The 25,535-nt window shown below is 35.0% G+C and overlaps 1 protein-coding gene across 4 annotated transcripts in view; it reads right to left on the bottom strand.

Annotated features, from left to right (window-relative positions):
- Positions 1 to 25,535, bottom strand: part of LOC105468521 (collagen type XIV alpha 1 chain) — a 250,678-nt gene that overhangs the window by 69,120 nt on the left and 156,023 nt on the right. For all 4 annotated transcript variants that reach the window (XM_011718738.2, XM_071067877.1, XM_071067879.1 and 1 more), the window contains exons 34-37: positions 22,567 to 22,725; positions 14,773 to 14,850; positions 11,583 to 11,669; positions 1,670 to 1,723 (exon numbers count right to left, since the gene is read on the bottom strand). In XM_011718738.2, coding sequence (XP_011717040.2) covers positions 1,670 to 1,723; positions 11,583 to 11,669; positions 14,773 to 14,850; positions 22,567 to 22,725 — 378 coding nt within the window. The remainder of the gene's footprint in view (positions 1 to 1,669; positions 1,724 to 11,582; positions 11,670 to 14,772; positions 14,851 to 22,566; positions 22,726 to 25,535) is intronic.

The following is a 25,535-nucleotide window of genomic DNA, read 5'->3' on the forward strand; positions in this document are numbered from 1 at the left end:
ACCTTCTGTATGGAAGGTATCTATTCCCGCACTGTCCACATTGGTGGACATGTCAACATTCGTTGTCCAATAAGACTTTTTTCAAAAACCACTACATATTTGGATCTGTGATTCATCAAAATCATCATACAGAAATAACTGTATCAGTAGCAGTCCCATGGGAATGGATAATTGGAGGAAATGGGTAGGTCTTGGGACTACCAAACATCTACGAACTCATTTATCTTCATGATTAGAACAATCATCCAGTGATCATGTTAGAAAACACCGGGGTCATGCTGATAGAGGCATTGGGAGGAGGGAACTAGAATCTATAGGAGCAGAGGGGCATTGCCTTTGGGTGAAACTGAGGAAGATCCAGTGCACCCTTGCTTGAGAGGAGGCCTCCAACTGCTGCCCTTCTTACAGCACCATAAAAGATGGAGCCAAGTAAGATACATCAAGTCTGTCCCAGCAAATAAAATAAACAAAAAAGGAGACATCTTATGTTCTGAATTTTGAATTGGGTAGTACCTGATTATCTTCAGCCTTCTTTCATTTACTTCTTTTTTATCCCAATATTTTCTTCTACCTTGCTTCATCTGTTTCCAATTTTATGGTAAAAAGCCTTGCAATGTTCTCCTCCCCATGAATAAATGTTATGTAAATTTAATAAGAAACCATATTGAGCAGTAAGTCAAGCAAGATGGATGGAGAAGAGAACATGTGGAGCAACATGGTGAAAATGAAATGGGAGTCAAGTTATAAAGGACCTTCAATGCCTCAGCAAAGAGGGTGAATGGTATTCTAAAGGCAAGAGCATGTGACTGCAGGTTTTTGAAGAGTATGATGTGATCCAGCATAGACTTTAAGGAAATTAATCTGGGGGCAGATGTGAAGAATCAATCGAAATGTTAAGCCACTTGGGACAGAAGACCAGTTAGAAGATTTGCCAAGAGCCGGAGAGAAGATGGGGAGGCCTGAGGTTCATTAGTGACTGGGCTTCTGCCAGTCCTCAGGATGCCTTTGTGCAAAGTAGAAAAATGTGTTTCTTGACATGGCTTGGCATGGCTTGGTCTCTTGGCAGGTGCCTTTGTACAGTGTACAACCTGAACCACCATATTTGATGACCCTGGGCAGTAAGAATGAAAAACGGAGTTGTGTGTTTGATTATATATAGTGCAGTGGAGAAGGAGGAATCCAAAACCTGAGAAATTACCTGGAAAGGAATGATGCCAAGTTGTGGTTCTGCATGATTCCTCTAAAGATATGCTTTTGTTGTAGGTAAAGGAAGAGAAGAATGTACAAATTCTGAGAGAACTACCTTGGAGACTAAACCACTCAGAACATTGACATTCTTATTTCTGATCCAGAAGCCTTTCTTTCTTTCCACTGACTTATTAAATATTCTTTTGGATTAAAAAGCATAGTCTCTTAAAATAAGGAAGAAGAGTTAGGCACAACTTTCATAAAAATAGAAGGAAGTTTAGATTGCAAGAGTGAACTAAGTCATACTTAATTCCAAAATGATGGCTATTTATGAGAGAGAGAGAGAGATGAGACAGAGAGAGAGAGAGAGACAGAGAGAGACAGAGGCGGGGGGAGACAGAGAGAGGGAGGAGACACACAGAGAGAGAGAGAGAGAGAGAGAGAGAGAGAGAGAGAGAGAGAGGGAGAACATGCACATTACCTTTGGACCTGGTTCACCTTGCTGGCCCTTTGGTCCTCGGAGTCCCGGACCACCCTGGCAAACAGATGTTAAATATTAGCTCAAAGACAAATCTCAAAACAGTGTATTTCATTCATTTTCCTTAATAGTATGAATTAACTCATTATTATTTCATGTAAAGGCCAACACACTGTGTAATAGTATACATTCATCATGATCCTTCACTGGAAATTTACCACCCAGCCCCAGCCCTTTCATGGTTTTGGAAAACTTTCTTTGCCAAATCTTTTTTAAATACTGAAAAATCGTAAGATTTTATTTACTTAGTGATTATAGAAGACTACCATTACTAATGATCCAAAGAATACACAGTTAATCAAAATTATATATGTTATATAACATATATATAACATATAAATCATAACTTTGAGATGATCCAATTAAATTGTAAAAAGCACATGAAAGTAACAACAACCTAATTTTCTTTATACAACAAAAGGACAATTAGTTTCATCTTTCTGAAAGTTGTCATTCATATTTCCCCTCAAAGTTTTTGCCATATTAATGCCCTATCTAGACTATTATTTAATAGCAGTATTCTTTATATAGATATATATCTACAAACATAATATGTATATACATGTTATATATATATTTCCTGTATGTACATTCACATGTGTCTAAACACATGTGTGTATTTACTGAATATCTTAATTGACTATTTCACTTATTTTAAAAGCAAATACAGCATTACAGTAAATGAAAAAAAGTATCGCTTGCTAAAACTATAAGGTAATCTTAGAAATCAATACACTGTAAATACTGCTACTAAATTTAGCTAGATTCTGTTTCTATTGAAATCTGTGAGCCAAGAGTTTGCTCTTTAATAAAAAGGGAGACGAATAAGTGTTAGGAGGACCACGTGGGCACCAGACAGAATTTATCTTTCACCTGAGCAGAAGGATTGAAAAATCCTTGAAAATGGACTAACTTTCTGCCTGTGTGATTCCAATTTATTTCATGCTATGTCCAGGATTACTGAAAGGGATACCGTACACCATTAGCAGAACACTGTATTGCTTAAGAAAACACTGGGTCAGGTAATATTTAAAATTTCCTTGGCTTTTAAAAAAAACATTTACATGCACTCTTCCTTTTTATCAATTAGTTACTCATCTTCCAGATTTTAAAAATACAATTATAAAATGTAATTTTATTCATGTGCATATGTATCTATAGAAAATACTGCCTATAGTATTATTGTATTTTTGCTGTGTATGTTTTAAATATGTGATGTCACGCTTTTTACACAGCTATGACTTCAACTTAATATGCTTTAGTGATTTTTTATTATAGCACACATAGATCTAATTCATTCTTAACTGTTGCGTAGTTGTCTGAACCTTGGATATGTAAGAGTTTGTTTAGCCATTCTTTTATTATTGGAAATTTAAGTAGTTTTATTCCCACAATTTTCAGCCGTTTAAATAATGCTTCAGGCTGGGCGCGCTGGCTCATGCCTGTAATCCCAGCACTTTGGGAGGCCGAGGCCAGTGGATCACTTGAGGTTAAGGGTTCGAGACCAGCCTGGCCAACATGGTGAAACCCCATTTCTACCAAAAATACAAAAATTAGCCAAGCATGGTGGCACAGGTCTGTAATCCCAGCTGTTTGGGAGGTTAAGGCAGGAGAATCGCTTAAACCCAGGAGGCAGAGGTTGCAGTGAGCCGAGATCATGCCACTGCACCCCAGCCAAAATGATAGAGTGAGACTCAGTCTCAAAAAATAAAAAATTAAAAAAAATTTAAAACATGTTTCAATTGACATCCTTACATATCCCTTAAGTAAAATTTACTATTTCTCAGAAGAAGATACCAAGAATAGAATCATAAGTGAAAGTTGATAAATTTGCAGATACATTATCAGATTGCACTCTAAACTAACTGTGCCAGTTTATAGATCTGCCAACAGTTTAAGGGGGGCCCTGTTTCCTTAAATCTTAATCAACCCTGAATATTTCCAAACTTTACATTTTTATCAACCAGATTGCTAAAGAAAAACCTTATTCTTGTTCCAATTTTCATTTCCCTGAAAACTATTATGATTATGTATCTTTTCATAAGTTTATTTGCAATTATTCTCACTGTGACCATCTATTTATACACTTCACTCAGTTTTCTATTGGGTTACATGTCTTTTTCTCTTTAATGAGTAGAAATTCTTCATAAGAAGTCATACATTGCTTGGTGATGGAAGTGCATTCTGAGAAATGTTTTGTTAGGCAATTTTGTCATTGTGTGAACATCACGGAGTGTACTTACACAAACTCAGATGTTATATATACTTTTATTTGTAGATATTTTCTACATGGAAAACTAAATGTCCCAGCACCATTACTGAATACCAATCATTTCTCTACTTGATCTGCAATGCCAATATCAAGTGCCGTATATCAGATTTCTATACATGCTCCATTATAGTTTTTCCTCCAGCGTGTCAGACACTATGGCTGGCTCCCTAAGAGCCTTTTCTGACCCCCTTCTCCATTTCACGCATACGATAAAGGCCAAAAAAGACAGATACTTGTTGTCTTGGCTTTTCTTTGCAAGCAGGAATAGTTGTGTTAAGCAGTTTTGGCCAATTTGATCAAGAAGCAGCAAACCTAAGAAAAGCAACATAGGAAGCTAGAGCAAGCACAAGTCCTTGAAGAAGTTGTCTAGCAGCCTCATTTGCCTTCTTCAGATCATCTGCCTCTAAACCTTTTATTGAGCAAACAATAAATGTCCTATTGTCCTCACAGTTTACACTACTGTGTTAGCTAAATTTTCTGTTTCTCGCAGCCTAGTCTATCTCAGTTAATATACCCAGTCTGTCACAACTTTTTGTTTGTGCATCTTAAATGATCTGTTTTCAACTGAAGATTTTATTCAAATATATATTCAAATATATCTTCAACTGAAGATTTTATTCAAATTATAATAATCAAGACTGTTTATCTCACAGATATTCATGTCAGAGGCACTGTGTCCAAAAGCCAGGGATCATTTTATACTTCTAACTTAATTTCCACCTCATCCTTAACTCTTGTCACTGGGCATGGGACAAGAATTCAACAAATACTTGTGGATGAAAACAATCATCTTTTCAATAAGAGAGGGTTAGCCTTTGCAAAGAGAATAGGATTCTTCTATTCAGGTCTTCCTACAGATCCTTTGGTTTTATTGATACATCATACTACTGTGAAATTCATGAATGAGAAAACAATCAAAGTATGTTCAATCGTCAAACAGAATTCATTACATATTGCTCAAGATACTATTTCTTAATTAGTTTATTATTATGCTTTATTTAGAATACAAAATTTCCTTATTTGAAATTTTTGAAATATAACATTTCAATTGCTTTTTTCTTATTTTACACCTTTTTTCCCCTCCAAATCAAAGCTCAACCCTTCCCTTTCACATCTCTGCTCCTTCTCCTCATTAGAAAGTTTGCTGTTTAGGTCACAAATAAATATTTTATGACTTGTTCCAGCATATTACATATGAAAAAACTTGAAAACCCTCCCACTTATAAACATGCATTAATGCTGGCTAAAACACTATTGTAATTAAGAACTCTATTCTTAAGAACCAAGAAGAAAAAAATAAAACTAAAAAAACTATAGTACACATGTGAACTGAAAGTGCCCTCAGGAAGGATGGGAAAGGTGGCTGAGACTTGCTGGAGAGTTTATGTTTTAGAGCTCACACAGGCAATAATAATAACCAAGACATCTAATTTGCGATGTTAAAAACAGTATTAAAACACTGGGTAGTAAGAGCATGTAAATTATTAAGAAGACGATCTAAGTTGAAAGAATTCCAACTCATCACACTGGCAAAGAAGTATAGAAATGCTGATTATTTCGAACTTTGTTAAGCTAAGTATATCTGGTAAAAACTTCTAGGTCAGCTATTAATAGAAAAGCCAGGGCTAATATCCAGAACCTATAACGAACTCAATCAAATTTATAAGAGAAAAACAAACAACCCCATCAAGAAGTGGGCAAAGGATATGAATAGATACTTTTCAAAAGAAGACATGCATACAGCCAACAGACACATGAAAAAATGCTCATCATCACTCGCCATCAGAGAAATGCAAATCAAAACCACAATGAGATACCATCTCACACCAGTTAGAATGGCAATCATTAAAATGTCAGGAAACAACAGGTGCTGGAGAGGATGTGGAGAAATAGGAACACTTTCACACTACTGGTGGGACTGTAAACTAGTTCAACCATTGTGGAAGACAGTGTGGCAATTCCTCAAGGATCTAGAACTAGAAATACCATTTGACCCAGCCATCCCATTACTGGGGATATACCCAAAGGATTATAAGTCATGCTGCTATAAAGACACATGCACACGTATGTTTACTGCAGCACTATTCACAATAGCAAAGACTTGGAATCAACCCAAATGTCCATCAGTGACAGACTGGATTAAGAAAATGTGGCACATATACACCATGGAATACTATGCAGCCATGAAAAAGGATGAGTTCGTGACCTTTGTAGGAACATGGATGAAGCTGGAAACCATCATTCTCAGCAAACTATCACAACACAGAAAACCAAATACCGCGTGTTCTCACTCATAGGTGGGAACTGAACAATGAGATCACTTGGACACAGGAAGGGGAGCATCAGACACTGGGTCCTATTGTGGGGAGGGGGTAGGGGGGAGGGATAACATTAGGAGATATACCTAACATAAATGATGAGTTAATGGGTGCAGCACACCAACATGGCACATGTATATATATATGTAACAAACCCGCACGTTGTTCACATGTACCCTAGAACTTAAAGTATAATTTAAAAAAAAAAGAAAAGAAAAGAAAAAAAGGAAAGTAACAACAAAAAGATAACCAAAACAAATCTACTATTTCATAGAAAAAAATGCAAGAAAAAGAAAAGCCATAGAGTATACTTTCCAAACTAGTGGAAGGGAAAAAAAGAATGCAATAAAAGCAAAACTTAAAGACAAAAATAAATACAATCTCAAGCAAGAAATATATATGTGATACAAATAAAAAAGCAAAAATTGAGAAATCAAGAAAAACCAAGAAAGTAACATTAAAGTTGTGGATGTAAATCAGAATAGGTCAGTTATCGCAACCAATAGAAATGGACTAAACTACAAAAGAAAGATTGTAAAACCGAATTAAAAGCAAAATCTTGGCATATGCTATTTAAAGAGAAATATCTAAAATATAAATATAAAGACATCAAAATGTTGCAAATAAACAATGAAGAAAATATATATGTTACAAATTAATATTTGTTAAGATTTGCCCATATATTTGCTATTTCTTTGGTCATAATTTCTTCTGGTATTATTTTTCTTTATTTTAAATTATGTCTTATGCATATTCCTTAGAGAGAATATTGGTGGTAAATTAATAGTTTTCGTTCATCTGAAATATTTTTATTTCTGACATCTGAAGTGTTTTCAAAAGATAGTTTTCAGTGAGGCATGGTGGCTCACGCCTGCAATCCCAGCACTTTGGGAGGCCAAGGCAGGCAGATCACCTGAGGTCAGGAGTTCAAGACCAGCCTGAAAAACATGGAGAAACCCCGTCTCTACTAAAAATACAAAAAATTAGCCTGGCATGGTGGCACATGCCTGTAATCCCAGTTACTCAGGAGGCTGAGGCAGGAGAATCACTTGAACCTGGGAGGCAGAGGTTGCAGTGAGCCGAGATTGTGCCATTGTACTCCAGCCTGGGCAACAAGAGCGAAACTCTGTCTCAGAAAAAAAAAAAAGATAGTTTTCACAGTTGTACAGAAATTGCTAATTGTCCTCACATTCATTTCCACTGCTTCTTTGTAATAATATGATCCCCTGAGTTTTAACTAAACACATAACCATCCATCTAGGGACTTGATTTCTTGTAATCCTATGTAAGTAGATATGACCTTATGACTAAGTGCTGGCTAATGGAATATGAGAGAAAGAGTGCTGCATATACCCTGGGTGTTGTTCTTAAATGAAAACCAAATGCTGTCCTCAACCATTTTCTCCCTTTCCAACTGGCTGGAATGAGAACATGCAAGGTAGACAAATTAGAAAATTAATAAATTAGACAAAGAATCCAAAACACAAATATTGGAAGCATATTAATATTAGACAAATCAGACTTGAAGTAAAAAGCATTACTGAAGTTAAATGGTTTCATTTACAATGATTCACATAACAAGCCAATAGGAAGACAACAGTTGTAATTTTTTTAACATTTTAACATAATCTCAGGATACATAAAAAGTTAAAATTAAGCAGAATCAAGAAGTTCTTTGAAACTAATGAGAACAAAGGTACAACTTACCAGGATCTCTGGGACACAGCTAAGGCAGTGTTACGAGGAAAATTCATAGCACTAAACACCCACGTCAAAAAGTTAGAAGGATCTCAAATTAACAACCTAATATCACAACTGAGAGAATGAAAGAAGCAAGACCAAACCAACCCCAAAAGTAGCAGAAGACAAAAAATAACCAAGATCAGGGCTGAACTGAAGGAAATCAAGACACGAAAAAACATTCAAAAGACAACAAATCCAGTAGTTAGTTTTTTGAAAAAATTAGTAAGATAGATAAGCCACCAGCTAGACTAATAAAGCAGAAAAGAAGAAAGATCCAAAGAAATACAATTACAAACGACAAAGGGAATGTTAACCTGACCCCACAGAAATAAAAGTAACCATTAGAAACTACTACAAATACCTCTATGTACACATACTAGAAAATGTAGAGGAGATGGATAAACTCCTGGACACATACACCCTCCCAAGACTAAACCAGAAAGAAACTGATTCCCTGAACAGACCAATAACAAGGTCTGAAATTGAATCCATAATAAATAGTCTAGCAACAAAAAAAAGCCCAGGGCCAGAAGGATTCACAGTCAAATTCTACCAGATGTACAAAGAAGAGCTGGTAACATTCCTTTTGAAACTATTGCAAAAAATTGAGGAGGAATAACTCCTCCTCAACTCATTCTATGAGGTCAGCATCATCCTGATAGCAAAACCTGGAAGAGACACAACAACAGAAAACTTCAGGCTAATATCCTTGATGAACATCAATTCAAAATTCCTCAACAAAATACTTGCAAACTGAATTCAGCAGCACACCAAAAAGCTAATCCACCACAGTCAAGTAGGCTTCATCCCTGGGATGCCAGGTTGGCTCAACATATGCAAATCAATAAATGTGATTCATCACATAAACAGAACCAAAGACAAAAACCACATAATTATCTAAATAGATGTAAAAAAGGCTTTTGATAAAATTCAACATCCCTTCATGTTAAAAACTCTCAATAAAATAGGTATTGAAGGAACATAACTTAAAATAAGAAGAACCATATATGACAAACCTGCAGCCAACATCATACTGAATGGGCAAAAGCTGGAAGCATTTCCTATTGAAAACCAGCACAAGACAAGGATGTTCTCTCTTACTACTCCTATTTAATATAGTATTGGAAGTCCTGGCCAGTGCAATCAGACAAGAGAAAGAAATAAAGGCATCCAAATAGGAAGACAGGGAGTCAAACTATCCCTGTTTGTAGATGACATGATTCTATATCTAGAAAATCCCATCATCTTAGCCCAAAAGCTCCTTCAGCTAATAAACAACTTTGGCAACATTTCAGGATGTAAAATCAATGCACAAAGATCACTAACATCCCTATACACCCACAGCAGCCAAGCCAAGAGTCAAATCAAGAATGCAGTACCATCTACAACTGCCACAAAAAGCATAAAATGCCTAGGAATACAGCTAACTAGGAAGCTGAAAGATCTCTACATTGAGAATTATAACACTGCTCAAAGAAATCAGAGATGACATAAACAAATAGAAGAACATTCCATGCTCTTGGATAGGAAGGATTAATATTGTTTAAATGACCATACTCCCCAAAGCAATTTACAGAGTTAATGCTGCTCCTATCAAACTACCAATAACATTCTTTACAGAACTAGAAAAAAACTATTTTAAAATTCATGTGGAATCACAAAAGAGCCTGCATAGTCAAGGCAATCCTAAGTAAAAATAACAAAGCTGGAGCATCATGTTATGCAACTTCAAACTATACTATAGGGTTATGGTAAGCAAAACAGCATGGTACTGGCACAAGAACAGACACATAGACCAGTGGAATAGAATACAGAACCCAAAAATAAGACCACACACCTATGACCATCTGATTTTCAACAGAGCTGACAAAAACAAGCAACGGAGAAAGGACTCCCTATTCAATAAATGGTACTGGGATAACTGGCACAGAAGATTGAAACTGGATCCCTTCCTTATACCACATACAAAAACTAACACAAGATGGACTAAAGACTTAAATGTAAAACCCACAACTATAAAAACTCTGGAAGACAACCTAGGCAATACCATTCAGGACATAGGCATGAGCAAAGATTTCATGACGAAGAAGACACCAAAAGCAATCACAACAAAAGCAAAAATTGACAAATGGGCTCTAATTATACTAAGGAGCTTCTGCACAGCGGAAGTAACTATCAACAGAGTAAACAGACAATCTACAGAATGGAAGAAAATTTTTGCAAACTGTGCATCTAACAAAGGTCTAATATCCAGCCTCTATTAGGAATTTAAACAAATTTATAAGAAAAAACCCAAACGATCCCATTAAAAAGTGAGCAAAGGACATAAACAGACACTTTTCAAAAGAAGACATACAAGTGGCCAAAAAGCATATGAAAAAAAGCTCAATATCACTGATCATGAGAGAAATGAAAATCAAAATCACAATAAAATACTATCTCACAGCAGTCAGAATGCCTATTTTTAAAACGTAAAAAAATCACTCACGCGGGCAAGGTGGCGGAGAAAAGGGAACACTTATACACTGTTGGTGGGAGTGTAAATTAGTTCAACCATTGTGAAAAGCAGTGTGGCGATCCCTCAAAGAGCTACAAACAGAACAACCATTCAACCCAGCAATCCCATTACTGGGTATATACCCAAAGGAATATAAACCATTCTATCATAAAGACACATACACACGAATGCTCACTGTAGCACCATTCACAATAGCAAAGACATGAAATCAACCTAAATGCCCATCAGTGACAGATAAAGAAAATGTGGTACATATACATCATGGGATATTATGCAGCTATAAAAAAGATCAAGATCACGTCTTTTTTGGTAACATTTATGGAGCAGGAGGCCATTATCCTTAGGAAACTAACACAGAAACAGAAAACCAAATACCACATGATTTCACTTATAAGTGGGAGCTAAATGATAAGAACACATGGACACAAGGAAAGGAACAACAGACACGGGGACCTACTTGAGGGTGGAGGATGGAAGGAGAGAAAGGATCAGAAAAATAGCTACTGAGTACTAGACTTGGTACTTGGGTGATGAAATAATCTGTACAACAAATCCTCATGACATGAGTTTACCTATCTATATAACAAACCTTCGCATCTACCACTGAACCTAAGGTAAAAGTTTAAAAAAGAGAGAGAAAGTGGACAAAGCAGGTGTATGCAAATCTTACAGGTACAAGTAAAGTCCTGGTTTGAAATATTCACACTGAAAATTAACCATAGTAGCTTTAAGGGAAGATTTTGAGTATAGACCAGTATGAGACATCGTATGGCACAGTGGTGAGGAGGAGCATCTCTAGGAGTCATGGAGACTGGGATTTGAAGCCCAGCTCCTCCAAGCTGTGTTCTTTAATCAAGCTACTTAACATCTCTGTGTCTCACTGTATTCCTACAATTAAGTGAGTAATAGCCATTTAGTACAGTAGACAACACATATTAGACACACACAAGTGATAGCTATTAATATTATTAAAGAACATTTAAGGCTGAACTCAGCAAGACTTACTGGTGGGCCCGCTGGTCCCAGAGCCACTTCATTGGTTTCAGTACAGGAGCAAGAATGAGGAAGGTCTGGGCAAGACTCATCATCTCTCTGAAAAGAAACAAAAAAAGCACAACCATTAGCATACCAGTTTATACAAATGGCTTTATTGGCTTAAAGAAAACAATTTGATTTAAGATATTTTTAGACTTTCAAGTGCACATTACAAAGGCAGAGAATATTCACTCCCGATTGCAAAATATATTCTGTAAAGAAAAATGAATGGGTACCTCCTGGTCACTGATAATCACTATTATCAATGGGTGTTGCTAAAACCAGCTTGGGAATCCAGGTGAGGAAAGACAATCAGAAGTGAGTGCAAAAAAAAATTCTTGATTACTATTTAATTCTGTTGGTTGGAGTAATAGTACTCTGTGAACTAAAGGTCTTGAAAACTTTTTTATGCTATAATAATTTTTCTGTTTCAAAGGATAAAAGAAAACTTGGAGTACTCAATCAAAACAACTATATCAGTACTAAAACAAAGAAAAACAAAATCAATGTTTAAACTCATCATTAATTCCCTATGACAGTTTCCACAACTGCTCACATTCTGTGGTTGAAAGTAAGAAAAACATCACAGTGTAGATCTAAGGCTCTGGAATAGGAGAACATTTTTCTTCTCTCTTAGGGAATATTGTTATCATGTGACATTACAAAATAGATTATTAATGGAAGGCTAAATATATCTGAATGAGTTACTGGAATCTGTAGAGGAAGACAGAGCACCTGCTAACAGCTATTGAACAATTTATAAATATCCCATTTAGAACAGCAGCCAAAATGAGCTCAGCACTGGGATAAGATACTATAGAACTTCATGGAGTTCATCAGTTCCTTTGGATAGAGAAAAAATTAGTCATTATTTAAGACTTTGGGGGAAAATAAAATTAGAGCCAAATAGAGCACAGATGACAGTTAAATTGCCAAATTGAAAATAATCTGAGTCTCTACAACATTCACAACAGAAACCCAAGAAAGGTTAAGCAAATGGCCTGTTACATGGTGTGTATACTTTTCTCTAAATGTTGGACAACAGTAAAAGATTTCAATTCAAACCCCCTGTGAATACATCTGGCCTGAAATCTGGCCAGCTAGAGTGAAACATAAACTTAAGCATTCTGAAAGATCCCAAAATAAGGCTAATTACAGGCCACCTGTAGCCAGAGACTCAGTGATGGTTTTGCCAGTGCTGCTGACTGTTACTGCACCGTGTCTTTTTACTATGGAATTTACGCCTCTTCAATGAGACAAGTAAAAAGAAAAGGAACGAGAAGGGTCCTTCCCAGAAAAAGTGGTGATCACATCTTTGCTTGATACAACAGAGGATTCTGAGTGTTTCTGCTGCCAATTTCCCATTTACCTGCCCTTTCGCATAACATCAAGGTGTCGCTAATGTAATTTCTTCCCGGGTTTACTAGAAACTTATTTTGGTGAAGAAATAATAAGTTGCTTCCTTCTCAAATACAGACTGCCATGAATTTGGTGCTTGCAATAGATGTTGTGAGGTGATAAGTCTTAGTGATATGGTTTGGCTTCTTGATATAGTAAGTCTTACTGAGAGATTGGCTGTGTCCCCACTCAAATCTCATCTTGATATAGTTCCCATAATCCCCATGTATCACAGGTAGGACCCAGTGGAGTGACTTTTTCAACTCAGTAACTTTTTCTTCAGTGCATAATGTAAGCCAGGTATGAATCGCAGGGGTGGTTACCTCCATGCTGTTCTTGTGATAGTGAACACATTCTCATGAGATCTGACAGTTTTATAAGGGGCTTTTCCCCCACGTTTGCTCTGCACTTCTCCTTGCTGCCACCTTGTGAAGAAGGAAGTGTTTGCTTCCCCTTCCACCATGTTTGTAAGTTTCCTGAGGCCTCTCCATCTGTACAAAACTGTGAGTCTCTAAATCTTCCTTTATAAATTACCCAGTCTTGGGGATGTCTTTATTAGCAACATGAGAACAGACTAATACAGTTATAAGGTCAAATCTCACAGACTTCATGAAGGGTTCCCCACGCTCTGGAGAATTCCAGCTTTAATTACTAAGACATGACTACTATCCAACCATGACAGGGTCATCCATGACAGCTCACTTGTTCTAGGATCCTAAGATATAAATCTGTTTTTTTGTTTATATATATATATATATATGGGTATACACACATCCCATCAGTGAGAAATTATGGTTATTTAGGAATAAGATATAAATATCATTTTTTCTTCCAATTTATGTGTATTATATTTTATATGGGCTACTGAGTTGTTAGGACATAAATATTTATACTATCACTTGGTATAAATAACTTTCAAATGTTTAGTTTTCTAGTAGAATTGCATACAGGTTATGTAGATTATGACTACAGTTCTAAAATTGTACACCAAGAAGTCTGGGAAACTATATTAAACTCACAGGGCTCCTGTGAATGTTTTAAAAATTTAAGAGAAGCACAGCAATACTCAGCACCCACTGGACTTCGTGTGAATGACGAGCTCAAGGTGGTCTGCAGTTTCAACATTAGATTTTGCAACACTTTTTTGGATGACGCCCTAATTTACAAATACAGCTGCTGTGATGAAAGGTAAGTACTATGAAAAAAAGCAATGTAGAAAAAGAAGTGAGGATGGGAATGGCCAATATGATTCCAAGATATGAGAAATACTGCAGGGGTCAGGTATGCACACACATCTCATCAGTAAGCTATTTCGGTCATTTAAGAATAAAATATAAATATCACTTTTTTCTTTCAATGTATGTGCCTTATTATTTTACACGGCTACTGAGTTGTTAGGACATAAATATTTAGTAAGATGTTTGGGCCTATTATTTCATAAATGGAACCACAAGGTGTTTCTTTTGGCTTAGGGGTGCAAGAAAAAAGTTGAGACACTAAGGGCTTCATGAGCCACGGAATCTGGGAACATCTGGACTATGTATAAATGGAGCACTCTGAGTTGTGCCGTTCACAGTGTATGTGATCCAAGGTCATGCAGGAGAAATCGTGCTAATTTCACACATGCCTCCTTATTAATCTCTTTCTAATTTTATCATCTCAATGAGTTGCCTATGATATGAATGTTGAGAAATAGCTTCTCATTTCCAGAAAATTAAATACAATAAAAAAAAATCAATAGAGATGAAGGAAGAATGCTTACCAGGCCTGGAAGTTCACAGCATTTGTCTGTATTGGCCCATGATGTGGAACAAACAATATCAAACATCTGTAACTGGAACTATGATTTAAAAAGAAAATTGTCATTCAATAAACAATAAATTATCGTTATAATTTTATGTTATGTACTATATAACAGATTTTATGTTATGTATTATATAACAGAATATCAATACATTAATAATACATGACAGTAAGTAAATTTAAAAGTAACTCCAATAATGTCAAACTAATTCTTTTCCTCAAACACACAGTGATCTAAGGTTTTGTCTACAATTTTTCATCCACCATCTAAACCCTCTTACTTATCACAACTTCCTCTCTCATTTCTACCTAAAGAGTAAGCTTAACTCCTCTGTTAAAGTCTTCCTTATAAGGCCCATCACAGCTGCTCCCAAATGACTGTCATCACACAACACTCCATGTGCCTCCTCTATAGCACACCTTCCACTACACAATACAATTATTTACATTTCCAAACTCATCCTTAGGTCACCTATCATAATATGTGGTAGATAAAAAGCACTGAGGAAGGCTTATTGAATTAATTCTCACTTCATTGCTTTGTACATAGACTCAGCAACGTTTTCTTCAGTACATAATGTAAGCCAGATACTATGTAGACTTTTAGGATATAAACATTTTTTTAAAAAATCATAGTCCTGACCTAGAAGAACTTACAGGGAGTGAGAGAGGAGCACATAAATACTGTACACAATGTGGTAAATGTCATGACAGCTTCACATTCAGTATTGTGAGAATGTAAGCTATGTGTATTTTTATTTATGCCATTGATCATGCCACAAATATTTAGACAGGCTTGCTCCACTCATGTATGTTGGTGACAAGTCAATATACATGTTGAAATATACAGAAACATAATTATAACATCATTAAGGGCTAACACTAGCCTAACAACCCAATCATTTTTACTATATTTCTTCCTACATTATTTTCAAATATTAAGTGTGTGCTCTATTACTGATCGGGGAGAAGGATGAAATTGTTTTCATTTTAAATCTGTAATCTTGCTTTCAGCAGTGGTGTTTTCAGCAAAGCCTGGAAATTCCTGGTGCCTTCCTTATTTTCTCCCAAATAGTACTACCCATCCTTCGCCAAACATCTTCTAGAAAAATGATAATGCCCAAGTAGACAGTACTATTGAAATATGTTATTAAAAATGCATGCACTATCACAAAAGAACTTGTTCTGACAGTAAACAAATGAAATTGGGCTTTCTGTCATTATACTCAAGTAACGATGCCTTATTGCAAACATTCATTCCAACTGATCAATGAAGTAACCCCTGAATTTTCAAAGCAAATCCATAAGTCAGAGCATCTTATTTTTTTGATCCTATATACATCTATTGAGCTGTTTGCAGAAATATGTGCATGGCTCACTGCTGTTTTTTCTAGGTGGTTTAAGGTTCTCCTCCACCATCCAAGAGTATGATAACTGAGACCATCCAGGGCAATCAAACAAAAAAATTATGTCCAATAAAAAATTAAGTTTTTATTAGGTTAGTGCAAAAGTAATGTCAAAAACTACAATTACTTTTGCACCACCTAATAGAATTAAAAAGTTGAGAAAAGACATTATAGCTTATTTTCATAAACAATTACAACAACAATAACAACAAATATTTCAAAGATCATAGGGATTCTGCGAGTATGGAGCTAGACTGCCTGGGTGTCATCTCTGACTCCTCCACTGACAGACTGAGTCACTTTGAACAAATTATTTAATGTCTTGGAGGCTCAGTTTTCTCATCTGTAAAGTGAGCATAATAATAGTAGCTATTCATGTGTTTGTGAGGATTAAACGAATTAGTATAGAGGAAATATTTAGAACAGTGCCTGGAACATAGCTGCTATAAATAATAAATATTAGCTTTCTCAAAATTGATTTAAAGAGAAGGTGTACATATAATACAAAGGCCAAAAAAATAGAATCAAAATGACGGTGACAGTATTGAGGACAGAAATATAATAGTTTGTTTCCACAATAATAATATCTATGAAATGTTTTGATTCAGAAAAGTCTTAGCAAATAACAACAACAATAGCAACAAACATTTGGAGAAATGAATGTTACTATGTGCCCAGCACTATCCTAAGCACTTTGCACATATCATTAAATCTTCAGATTGCCGCTATGGGGTATGATCATAACAAAGTCCATTCTGTGGAATAGAACCGGGGAAGAAAAAGTTTAAATAATGTAACCACATGTTCAAGGCTTAGTTGTGTTTGAGATTTAAATGGCATGCCCCATTTTCTTGTGGTTTATTTTCCCAGTAAACTGATCTTTGATCTAACTTTTAAAATGCAGATAGCCCAATGTAATCTTACAATGCCATTTTGTCTGGGGACATTTATTAAATAGGTCCCATTATGACAGCATTGCATAGATTCAGCTAAGTCTGCAAATCATTTATCCATTAAGAAATTTTCCATTTCTGAGTAGAGCCCTCAGAGCAAAAACATTTTCACGAATGGAAAGACTTACTTAAAGCAAAGGCCTTTCACAAGCCTCAGTATATATCAGGATTTCTCGAAGTTTTTCAAATAAACATCTACTACCTAACCACCTATAACAGTCTAATGTCTACAAACCTTTGGCTAGACTTCTGCCTTATGAAGTTATTGGGACTCTTAGGAGCTCAATTTATTTATTCCAGGGGTTGAATGCTTACTAAGTACTGAATGAAGCCAATATTATAATTTCAGGAATGTTACGTGGGCTGACTATTCTTTTGCAAGTTAAATGATGTCAGCAGCTTTTGTGAGTACAACAAATTTATTCATAATTGTTTGCACTTGTAATAGTTGAGATTCCTCAGCCTTTATTTAGGGACTTTTTTTTCCAAGGCACATTTCAGGGGATTGACTGAAAGAGAAAAAAAAAGCCTCTGGCTTTTATTCCAAAAGCAATGACATACATATTTGTGCAAATTATACAGGAGACAATACAAGATGGTATGTCAAAAGATCTCATATTTGAGTACCTTAAAATGCAAGATAGTATGGCTCAAAATAAACAATACTTTAGCGAACTAATGCAAGAAGCAGCCCTCTTTTACTTTTGTAACTTTTTTGTAACTGAAAATTATAAAAGATATATCTTTGCTAAAAAAAAAAAAAAAAGGAGGAAGAGACACAAAACCTCCCACTTTCACTTTTCATAATCTCTTTCACAGGAATACTTAGCCAATTATGAATGTTCATTTTTCATTGTTAGACATTTTTTAAGTGGTTTAGCACAAAAGGCAAGTCACTTGGGGTCAAATGTTAGCATGAAAATAAGTTGAGTCATTTTGATCTGTGAATGGGAATTAAAATGTACCTCTGGCTCCATTTTCCACTCAGTGCCAAATTTTATTCTCTGAATTTTTTTCTAACATACTATAAATAAATTTATAATTTGAAGTAAAGCTGTGCCTGAATTTATATAAATATTTAGAGAGCTTTACGCTGCACAAGAATACTGGTGAAAGACTACAGAGGAACTAAACCATTTTCTGTTTGTAATTTGATGTCTAACTTTTATTGATGCCATCACAAAACTAAGATGGTGCATTTACCACTTGTCAACTATTGAACTGATTATTTTTAACTTGTTCTCAATCAATTTATTGAATTTAAGGGAAACCACGAAGGCACTGATTAAATTAGAAAATAAAAATTCATAACTATTGCACTCGTTGGTATTAATTAGAATTCTCAGGTATAGACACACTTGGGGGTAGTTTTGATTACTTTGCTCTCAAGGTTGTAATTCAAATAATGGTAAATCTTTGAACCTGTCAATGAACAGATAGGACATATAGTCTCTGGTACAAACCAAACTCCCTTCTCTGCCTTTATTCTCTAATTATCAGAGTCTGTCCTAATGGAATAAGCACTGGAATGAAAGGCAGCTGATCTTATGGAAGTTGGATACAGTCTCTTATTTCACTACTCTCACTTTTTGAAAGGGGACCTGACCCTAGCTTCTTAAAGTCTCAGTTTCTCTATCTACAGAGTAGAGAAGACATAAGTATCTCTTTCAAGGATTATTACAGGATTAAATGAAATAATCCCAGGAAAGTACACACTGCCTAGCTCCTAGCAGAGATGTAATAACTATTAGCTATCATTATAATTTTAAAAGCTTAAAATAGATAATGCATGTGAAAATATACTATACTTTTTAGCAATTTAACAACACTTGTTTTCAAACAAGTGTTTGTAGAATCATCACCTAGTCTACTATTGATTTATATATAAAAGCTGTAACTCAGTGGCTAAAATGACAGGCAACTCCATGGCATAACTCATACGTCTCTATTATTTGAACATCAGGGAGCTAAACATATGCCAGTTGGATAATTACCTAAGTATTAGATTTGCAAAGGTAGAAGAAAGGCACTAAGAAATATGATCATATGCCAGAAGCTCAAAACTTTTCTAGAATCATTTCATTAGGTACCAGAAAACGCAGGAGAAACTTCTTAGGAGAAAAAGTTTGTAAAGGAGAAGCACAGTTGTTAAGTTTCATTCCACATGTATTTAGACAGCTAAGTTAAGCCTACTTGTTAGGTTAGCCTCAGTAGAGACTGTTACTGCCTATACAATCTCGCACTGCTGAACACCAGTTGATTTTATTAAGAACGTAATTTCTATTGAGTAGTTACTGTATCCTTAAATGCATTAATCTATCTTCCACTCAATTATGGTTTATAAAGAATATATTTTCTTTAAAGACTAAATCTTTAGACTCTTCCACCATCTGGCATATATTGAATAATTGTTGGATTTGGCAGGGAATGGAGACCTATAAGTTACTAATCTCTCTCATATAATAATTACTCCTAGAATAATCGAGAATTTGCACAACACACATTCCCTTTTGCTGGATAGTAGAGTACAAATGTATATCAAGGTTAGATTGGCAGTCTGTGATTTCTAAATTTAAAATTGAAAACTGAGACTTCTCTTACCTTGCACTGAAATGATTAAGTAATATCCCTCAAAAGGCAACTCTGAGTTTCCAATCACATTCTTGAGATCTAACCTAATACATTCATTTCAACATAATCAAATTCTTCAGTAAGTGGGCAGACTGAAAATCTAGTTAGTAATCCTTTGTAGACTTTTAGATTCAACAAATGCTATGACTTTTTTCCTACTAGCCTTACAAAGAACTCTTTAATTATTGACTTTTATAATTCTCCTTTGTCTACTACTAGTTGGAAGTAACCACAGAGAGTGCTCTGTTTAATTCCATTTCTCTCATTGCTAAAAGTAAAGATTGATCATCAGTAGGCTTGAAACTTGCAGGCATTTTTACTTTCAGAAAGAAATTAGTTGATATTTAGTTGGTCATATATTTGCAGCATAATTATTACATACAGTATAGTTTAAAATACAATTATACAACTATCATTGTGAAATATATTATAATTATAAAATAATTAGGAAAGGGTACGATATATATTATTGGACTATTGTCAACATCACACATGGAATATATGCAAAACAAAATTTTTAGAAAAGATATAATACAATTTGAAACAGACAACGTTCTATTTAATTTCTATCAAATGTTTCTTGAGAACTTACTCTGTTCATCAGTATTAATTAGACAATGTGATGTAGGGTGGTTTTAAACAAAGACAATGATATGGTTTCTATTTTGAGGCATTTATAATCTGGTTAGAGGAGTGAAATGTAGATATATGAAAGAGAAAGAAAATGGTATGTGACTATCAATAATCAAGTGCTAGAAGTCCAGAAAAGGTGGGATGGAGGATGGAGAATGTGTTTTTGACTTTCTTCAATAATAATAGTTACTCTTCAGCAAACACCTACTACCTTTCAGGAATTTTACATTTGTTATTTCTAAAATTAAGAAAATATTAATAATAGTATTATGTGATCTGGACCCAGAATCTCATATACCTAGAAGGGTTTCTCTTTGTTTTTTTGTTGTTGTTGTTGATGTTTGTTTTGTTTTTTTGAGATTGAGTCTAGCTCTGTCGCCCAGGCTGGAGTGCAGTGGCGTGATCTTGTCTCATTGCAACCTCCACCTCCTGGGTTCAAGCAATTCTCCTGCCTCAGCCTACCAAGTAGGTGGGACTACAGGCACGTGCCACCACACCTGGCTATTTTTTTGTATTTTTAGTAGAGACGGGGTTTTACCATGTTAGCAGGATGGTCTCAATCTCCTGACCTCGTGATCCACCCACCTCGGCCTCCCAAAGTGCTGAAATTACAGGCATGAGGTACCGCGCGAGGCCTGGTTTCTCTTTCTTAAATTAGAGTCTATTCATTCATCATCTAAGTATTCATCTATATATCCATTTATCCATACAAGATATTCTTAGTTTGATAATTCTGTGTTTTTATAAATTCCTTTACGTACTATCACAGGAGTATCTTCCATTAAGCAGAAGATGGTGTGTGTTTTAATTATCATGAAATGCCACACATTAGGAGGAGATAACTTTTCAAAATCATGTAAACATTCCCAAAAGTCTCTTACTGTAACTGAGAACAAGAGAGCCTTCCAAAGCTTTTACATTCTCTTTCCAAACATCTAATCCATAATTCTCCAAAGCAAAGTAGAAACGAAAGAACTTTTAAAGATCCTTCAACTGTAGGTGTTAAACTACTTAGCATCATCTAACTATCAAGGTCTGAAAGTATCAATGTACCCCTATACATAAGGGGACACATTGCTACCATTCACTTCTACTGTTACCACAAAGATAAATGCTGCAAAATAGCAAAGTGCTCCAAAGTAAATCACTCTCTCAACTCGGACTATTTCCTGTGTACTAAGTGAATGGCAGTGGAATTAGAACCATGGGCCTGTTTTATTTATTTGACATAGTATTGGATTTCATTTTTACAAGGTGATCTTCAGCTTTCAAAGTCTTTGAGAACTACCAGCTCTTGTATAACTGGCTAATTCTACAGATCTATGAAAGTGGGAGACAATAGTAATCTATAATTATCTTGATTGTTCTATTACATAAGAGAAGTATAGATTAGAATAGTTGGGATTGTTTACAAGAATAAAATGCCTCACCAATTATAGAATGACTCAAATTAGACAATGCTGCTAATTAGCTGTGAATGAACAGTATTAACACAAAAAACTGTGTGCACTATTCTTTTCTTGTGGGTAATGAGTGATGGGAATGTGATTTCTTTGCCAATTGGAAGTCTCCCAGATTTAAATTCCATGTTGAAAGGTAAAAAAATTATATTATCTTAGAATGGTATGGTACTTAATCACTAATAATTAAAGGGTAAACTTTACATTATTGATAGCAAAAACCTAGTTTTAAAATGCCCAAATCTAACCCAAATAAGAGGCTTATGTCAATTTCCTGTGTGTAATATTCACTAATTTTGTGTGGATTTGTATTTGCTTATATAAATGGGGTTCATTTACAGCTGTAATTCTTTTCTAAAAACCATTTATGCCCCAAACCATGTGATGAATATTTTACCATTTAAATTTTAAAATGCATTTAGAAAATAAACTAGCCTAAATCCTAATGTATACTCCATATAATACAGCGGAAGCATACTACCACAAGCTTTGAATGTACATGTCTTAATTCTTTTAAAGAGGCCATTATCTATTTATCCATCCATCCATCCATCCATCCATTTATCCATTCACCTTTTTGTTAAACCTTTCCCCTGGAAAATAGCTAATGTACTTTAAAAGAATTTCTCTCCCTTAACAGTAACACAGCTTCATGTGTTTATTCACTTACCGGTGCAGAGTTTCCATCTGGTCCTCTTGATCGAACCATTTTCCCTAGTACTTCTACACCATCTGATGTGATATTAGCTGATGCATTTATTGCCTTCTCACCCACTTGCTTGCAGTCAATAACCAATTTGACCAAAGTGTCACTGACAACAATGTGTAGCTAGGTAAAAGTAAGATGTTTTAGGAGGTAAGAAAGAGAAGGAAATATCAACCAAATTTGTATAATTGTATGATTCATCATTACAAAGTAAGAAAGAGAAGAGAAGGAATTCTGTTACCATGTATTTTGCTAGAAGAGAAAATTTCCACTTTTATCATCTCCATGATTTTTCCACATTCAAATACCATCTCTATTTTTATCTAATTAACACTTCTTTTTAAAGTGGCTTTGAAAGGATGCACTTTTTAAAGTCTGGTCTCACTCAAGAGCAATTGCATCTTTGAAATCACAGGACTGCTGTACTAGCTATGCCTTTTCTGAATGCAAATTAACATAAACACAAAAATATTAAAATTAAAAATTCTTGTTGATATATCATCAACAATCATCCAAGGTACCACGAGTGGTTGGCAAACCACACTTTGAAAATATTTGTTTAATTTAGGATGAGGAAAGGGGATCTAGAATCTGAGGGGGAAGAAGGAATGCTTTCTGGTGAACTCAGGTTCAAATAAAATAAAGCTGCTTAGCTTAGCGTATGGTGCAATTTTCACAAACTAGAATCTCAAGAATCTGGAGGTCCATGATCATATTTTCAGGAGTTGACACATTCTTTGTAAGGACTTGTAAAAGTCTGTCTTATTTAGGTGATAGTCAAAGTTAGGTATATTCTAGATGGACTAGATAACTATACTATGTCCAAGTTCTGCCATAAAATTTCAGTGCTTATATATGCATTGTAACTTATGATGGCGTTAGCCTCATGAGTACTATAGTACTTGGTTTTGGCAGACTGATGAGCTAAAAGAGTGAAATTAATAGGTAAATAATGATTTCACCCTAAGTAAAAGCCGAAAGAAGTTATAAATCTGTTTAAGGTAAGGTATAATGATAGTTCAAAGAAAAACTATCTTGGGCAATACAATCAAGGTTATGCGGTGAAATTAATAGGCAAATAATGGTTTCACCCTAAGTAAAAGCCAAAAGAAGTTACAAATCTGTTTAAGGTAAGGTATCATGGTAGTTCGAAGAAAAAACATCTTGGGCAATACAATCAAGGTTATGGGAGTTATAGTAGCTAGCAGTGTATTCACATTGTAAGCAGAGGTTGAATGTCAATGAAATAATGTCCTCTTTCATATTAAGATAGTATTACTTTTAATTTTACTGGTTTTGTTCAACTTCATTTTTGTTTCATTGTTGTATATTGAAAGCACATGGACTTACACCAATTTTTATTGCATGTTTCCTTTAAATTAGATTATGATACAAATAATGTAAGTCAACATTGGGACTCTTGAGAATCCTTCTCCTTCAAAAAGGAATTAACTATTGCCCAAGTATAGAATCACAGATGGAATAAACACCACCACATTCCTTGCTTCTTATTAACATCTCTGTTACGATCATTTACTAGAGTATAATTCAACTAGCACGTGTTTTTGAGCCGTAGAACACTTTCCATTATTATAGATTACAGCTAGAAAACCTAGCTTCTAGTACCCCTGCCTTAAGAATCGTTAACTTGTGGGGACTTATTCACATGCTTAAGTTCTATTTTTTTTTTTTTTATAAAAGGAGATAATGAAAATTTTTCAGATATTTTGCTTCTTTGGTTGCACTTAAGTGCCCATGTATATAATTAAAGCTTTTTGAAAGAGACCTTGGGCCCACACTTCATGGTCAAACTGTAAAAAATAAAACTAACTGAAAATCAATGAGAAATTAAGGTAAAGTATTTATTCATTTATAAGTCTATGAACAAATAGAATTTGATTTCTACAAATTGAATTTGCATTGAGATATTCTATTAATAGGTCTATTTTAAAGTATTTTGTCACATGAGAAGCCTTTTTATGAATTTTTTTCCTCGTTTGACTTTTTGGCTTTATTAAAACTTAGAGGGAAGTCGTCCTTTATATAACTTTAAAAAATTTAAAGCTTTATAAATTTTAAATCAATTTTTAATGAACCTCACTTCTTGACTTCTTCTGGTAAGGAAATAAAGCTTAACCTTCACCTAAGACTTACAAAGTATTCTTTGGAATGAGAATTACAAGTTCATGCCTAAAACGTGGGCTAAAATGACGATGTTTCTTTTAACACTCATGAAATCTCAAATGCTTTTCATCTCTCATACAATTTTTTTTTTCTATTTTGCAATACACTGTCCATAACCAAGAAAATAAACACGCCAAGAGGAATTTGATGATTAAACAATGTTAAGTCCTAAGAGCTGCTAATGGGACCACTTTGAGCCATGAACTAATAAATCTCCACCTGTATCTCATGTGCTTTTCAGATACCTTTTCTTCTGGTAGTACAGCCCTACTAAACAGGAAAAAAAGTAAGTGTGTGTGTGTGTGTGTGTGTGTTTAGCAACTGTTCTTACGCAATTATGTGGTATGCAATTACGATATTCAAAACCACAGAAAGTAGCAAAGTTGCATAAATTAGATTGATTTGACCGCATTCTAGGCCATGAGACAAGAGCCAAGAAAATTGCTTTGCAGCATCCCTTCTCTCACTCTAAAAGGGCAGTAAGGGCCTGGTTAGGAAGCAAAGTATTTTTCTACACCACCTAGCAAATGCTCTGCTCATCCTGCAGTGTAGGTGCTGCACTGCTTAACACCATAGGTCAGCGGGTTTATTCAAATACAAAGGAAGCAGTAGATGTTGGTAACTGTCCACCCCAGGGATCACCACAGATAAGTGTTTCTGAGAAGCAAATGTTACAGAACATAGTTCTACCATAAGTGATGAGTTATTAAAATAATGACAAGTAAACTTAGGTTTTATAAAATGTTTCC

This window comes from Macaca nemestrina, chromosome 8 (genome assembly GCF_043159975.1).
Source record: "Macaca nemestrina isolate mMacNem1 chromosome 8, mMacNem.hap1, whole genome shotgun sequence".
Classification (NCBI taxonomy): domain Eukaryota; kingdom Metazoa; phylum Chordata; class Mammalia; order Primates; family Cercopithecidae; genus Macaca; species Macaca nemestrina.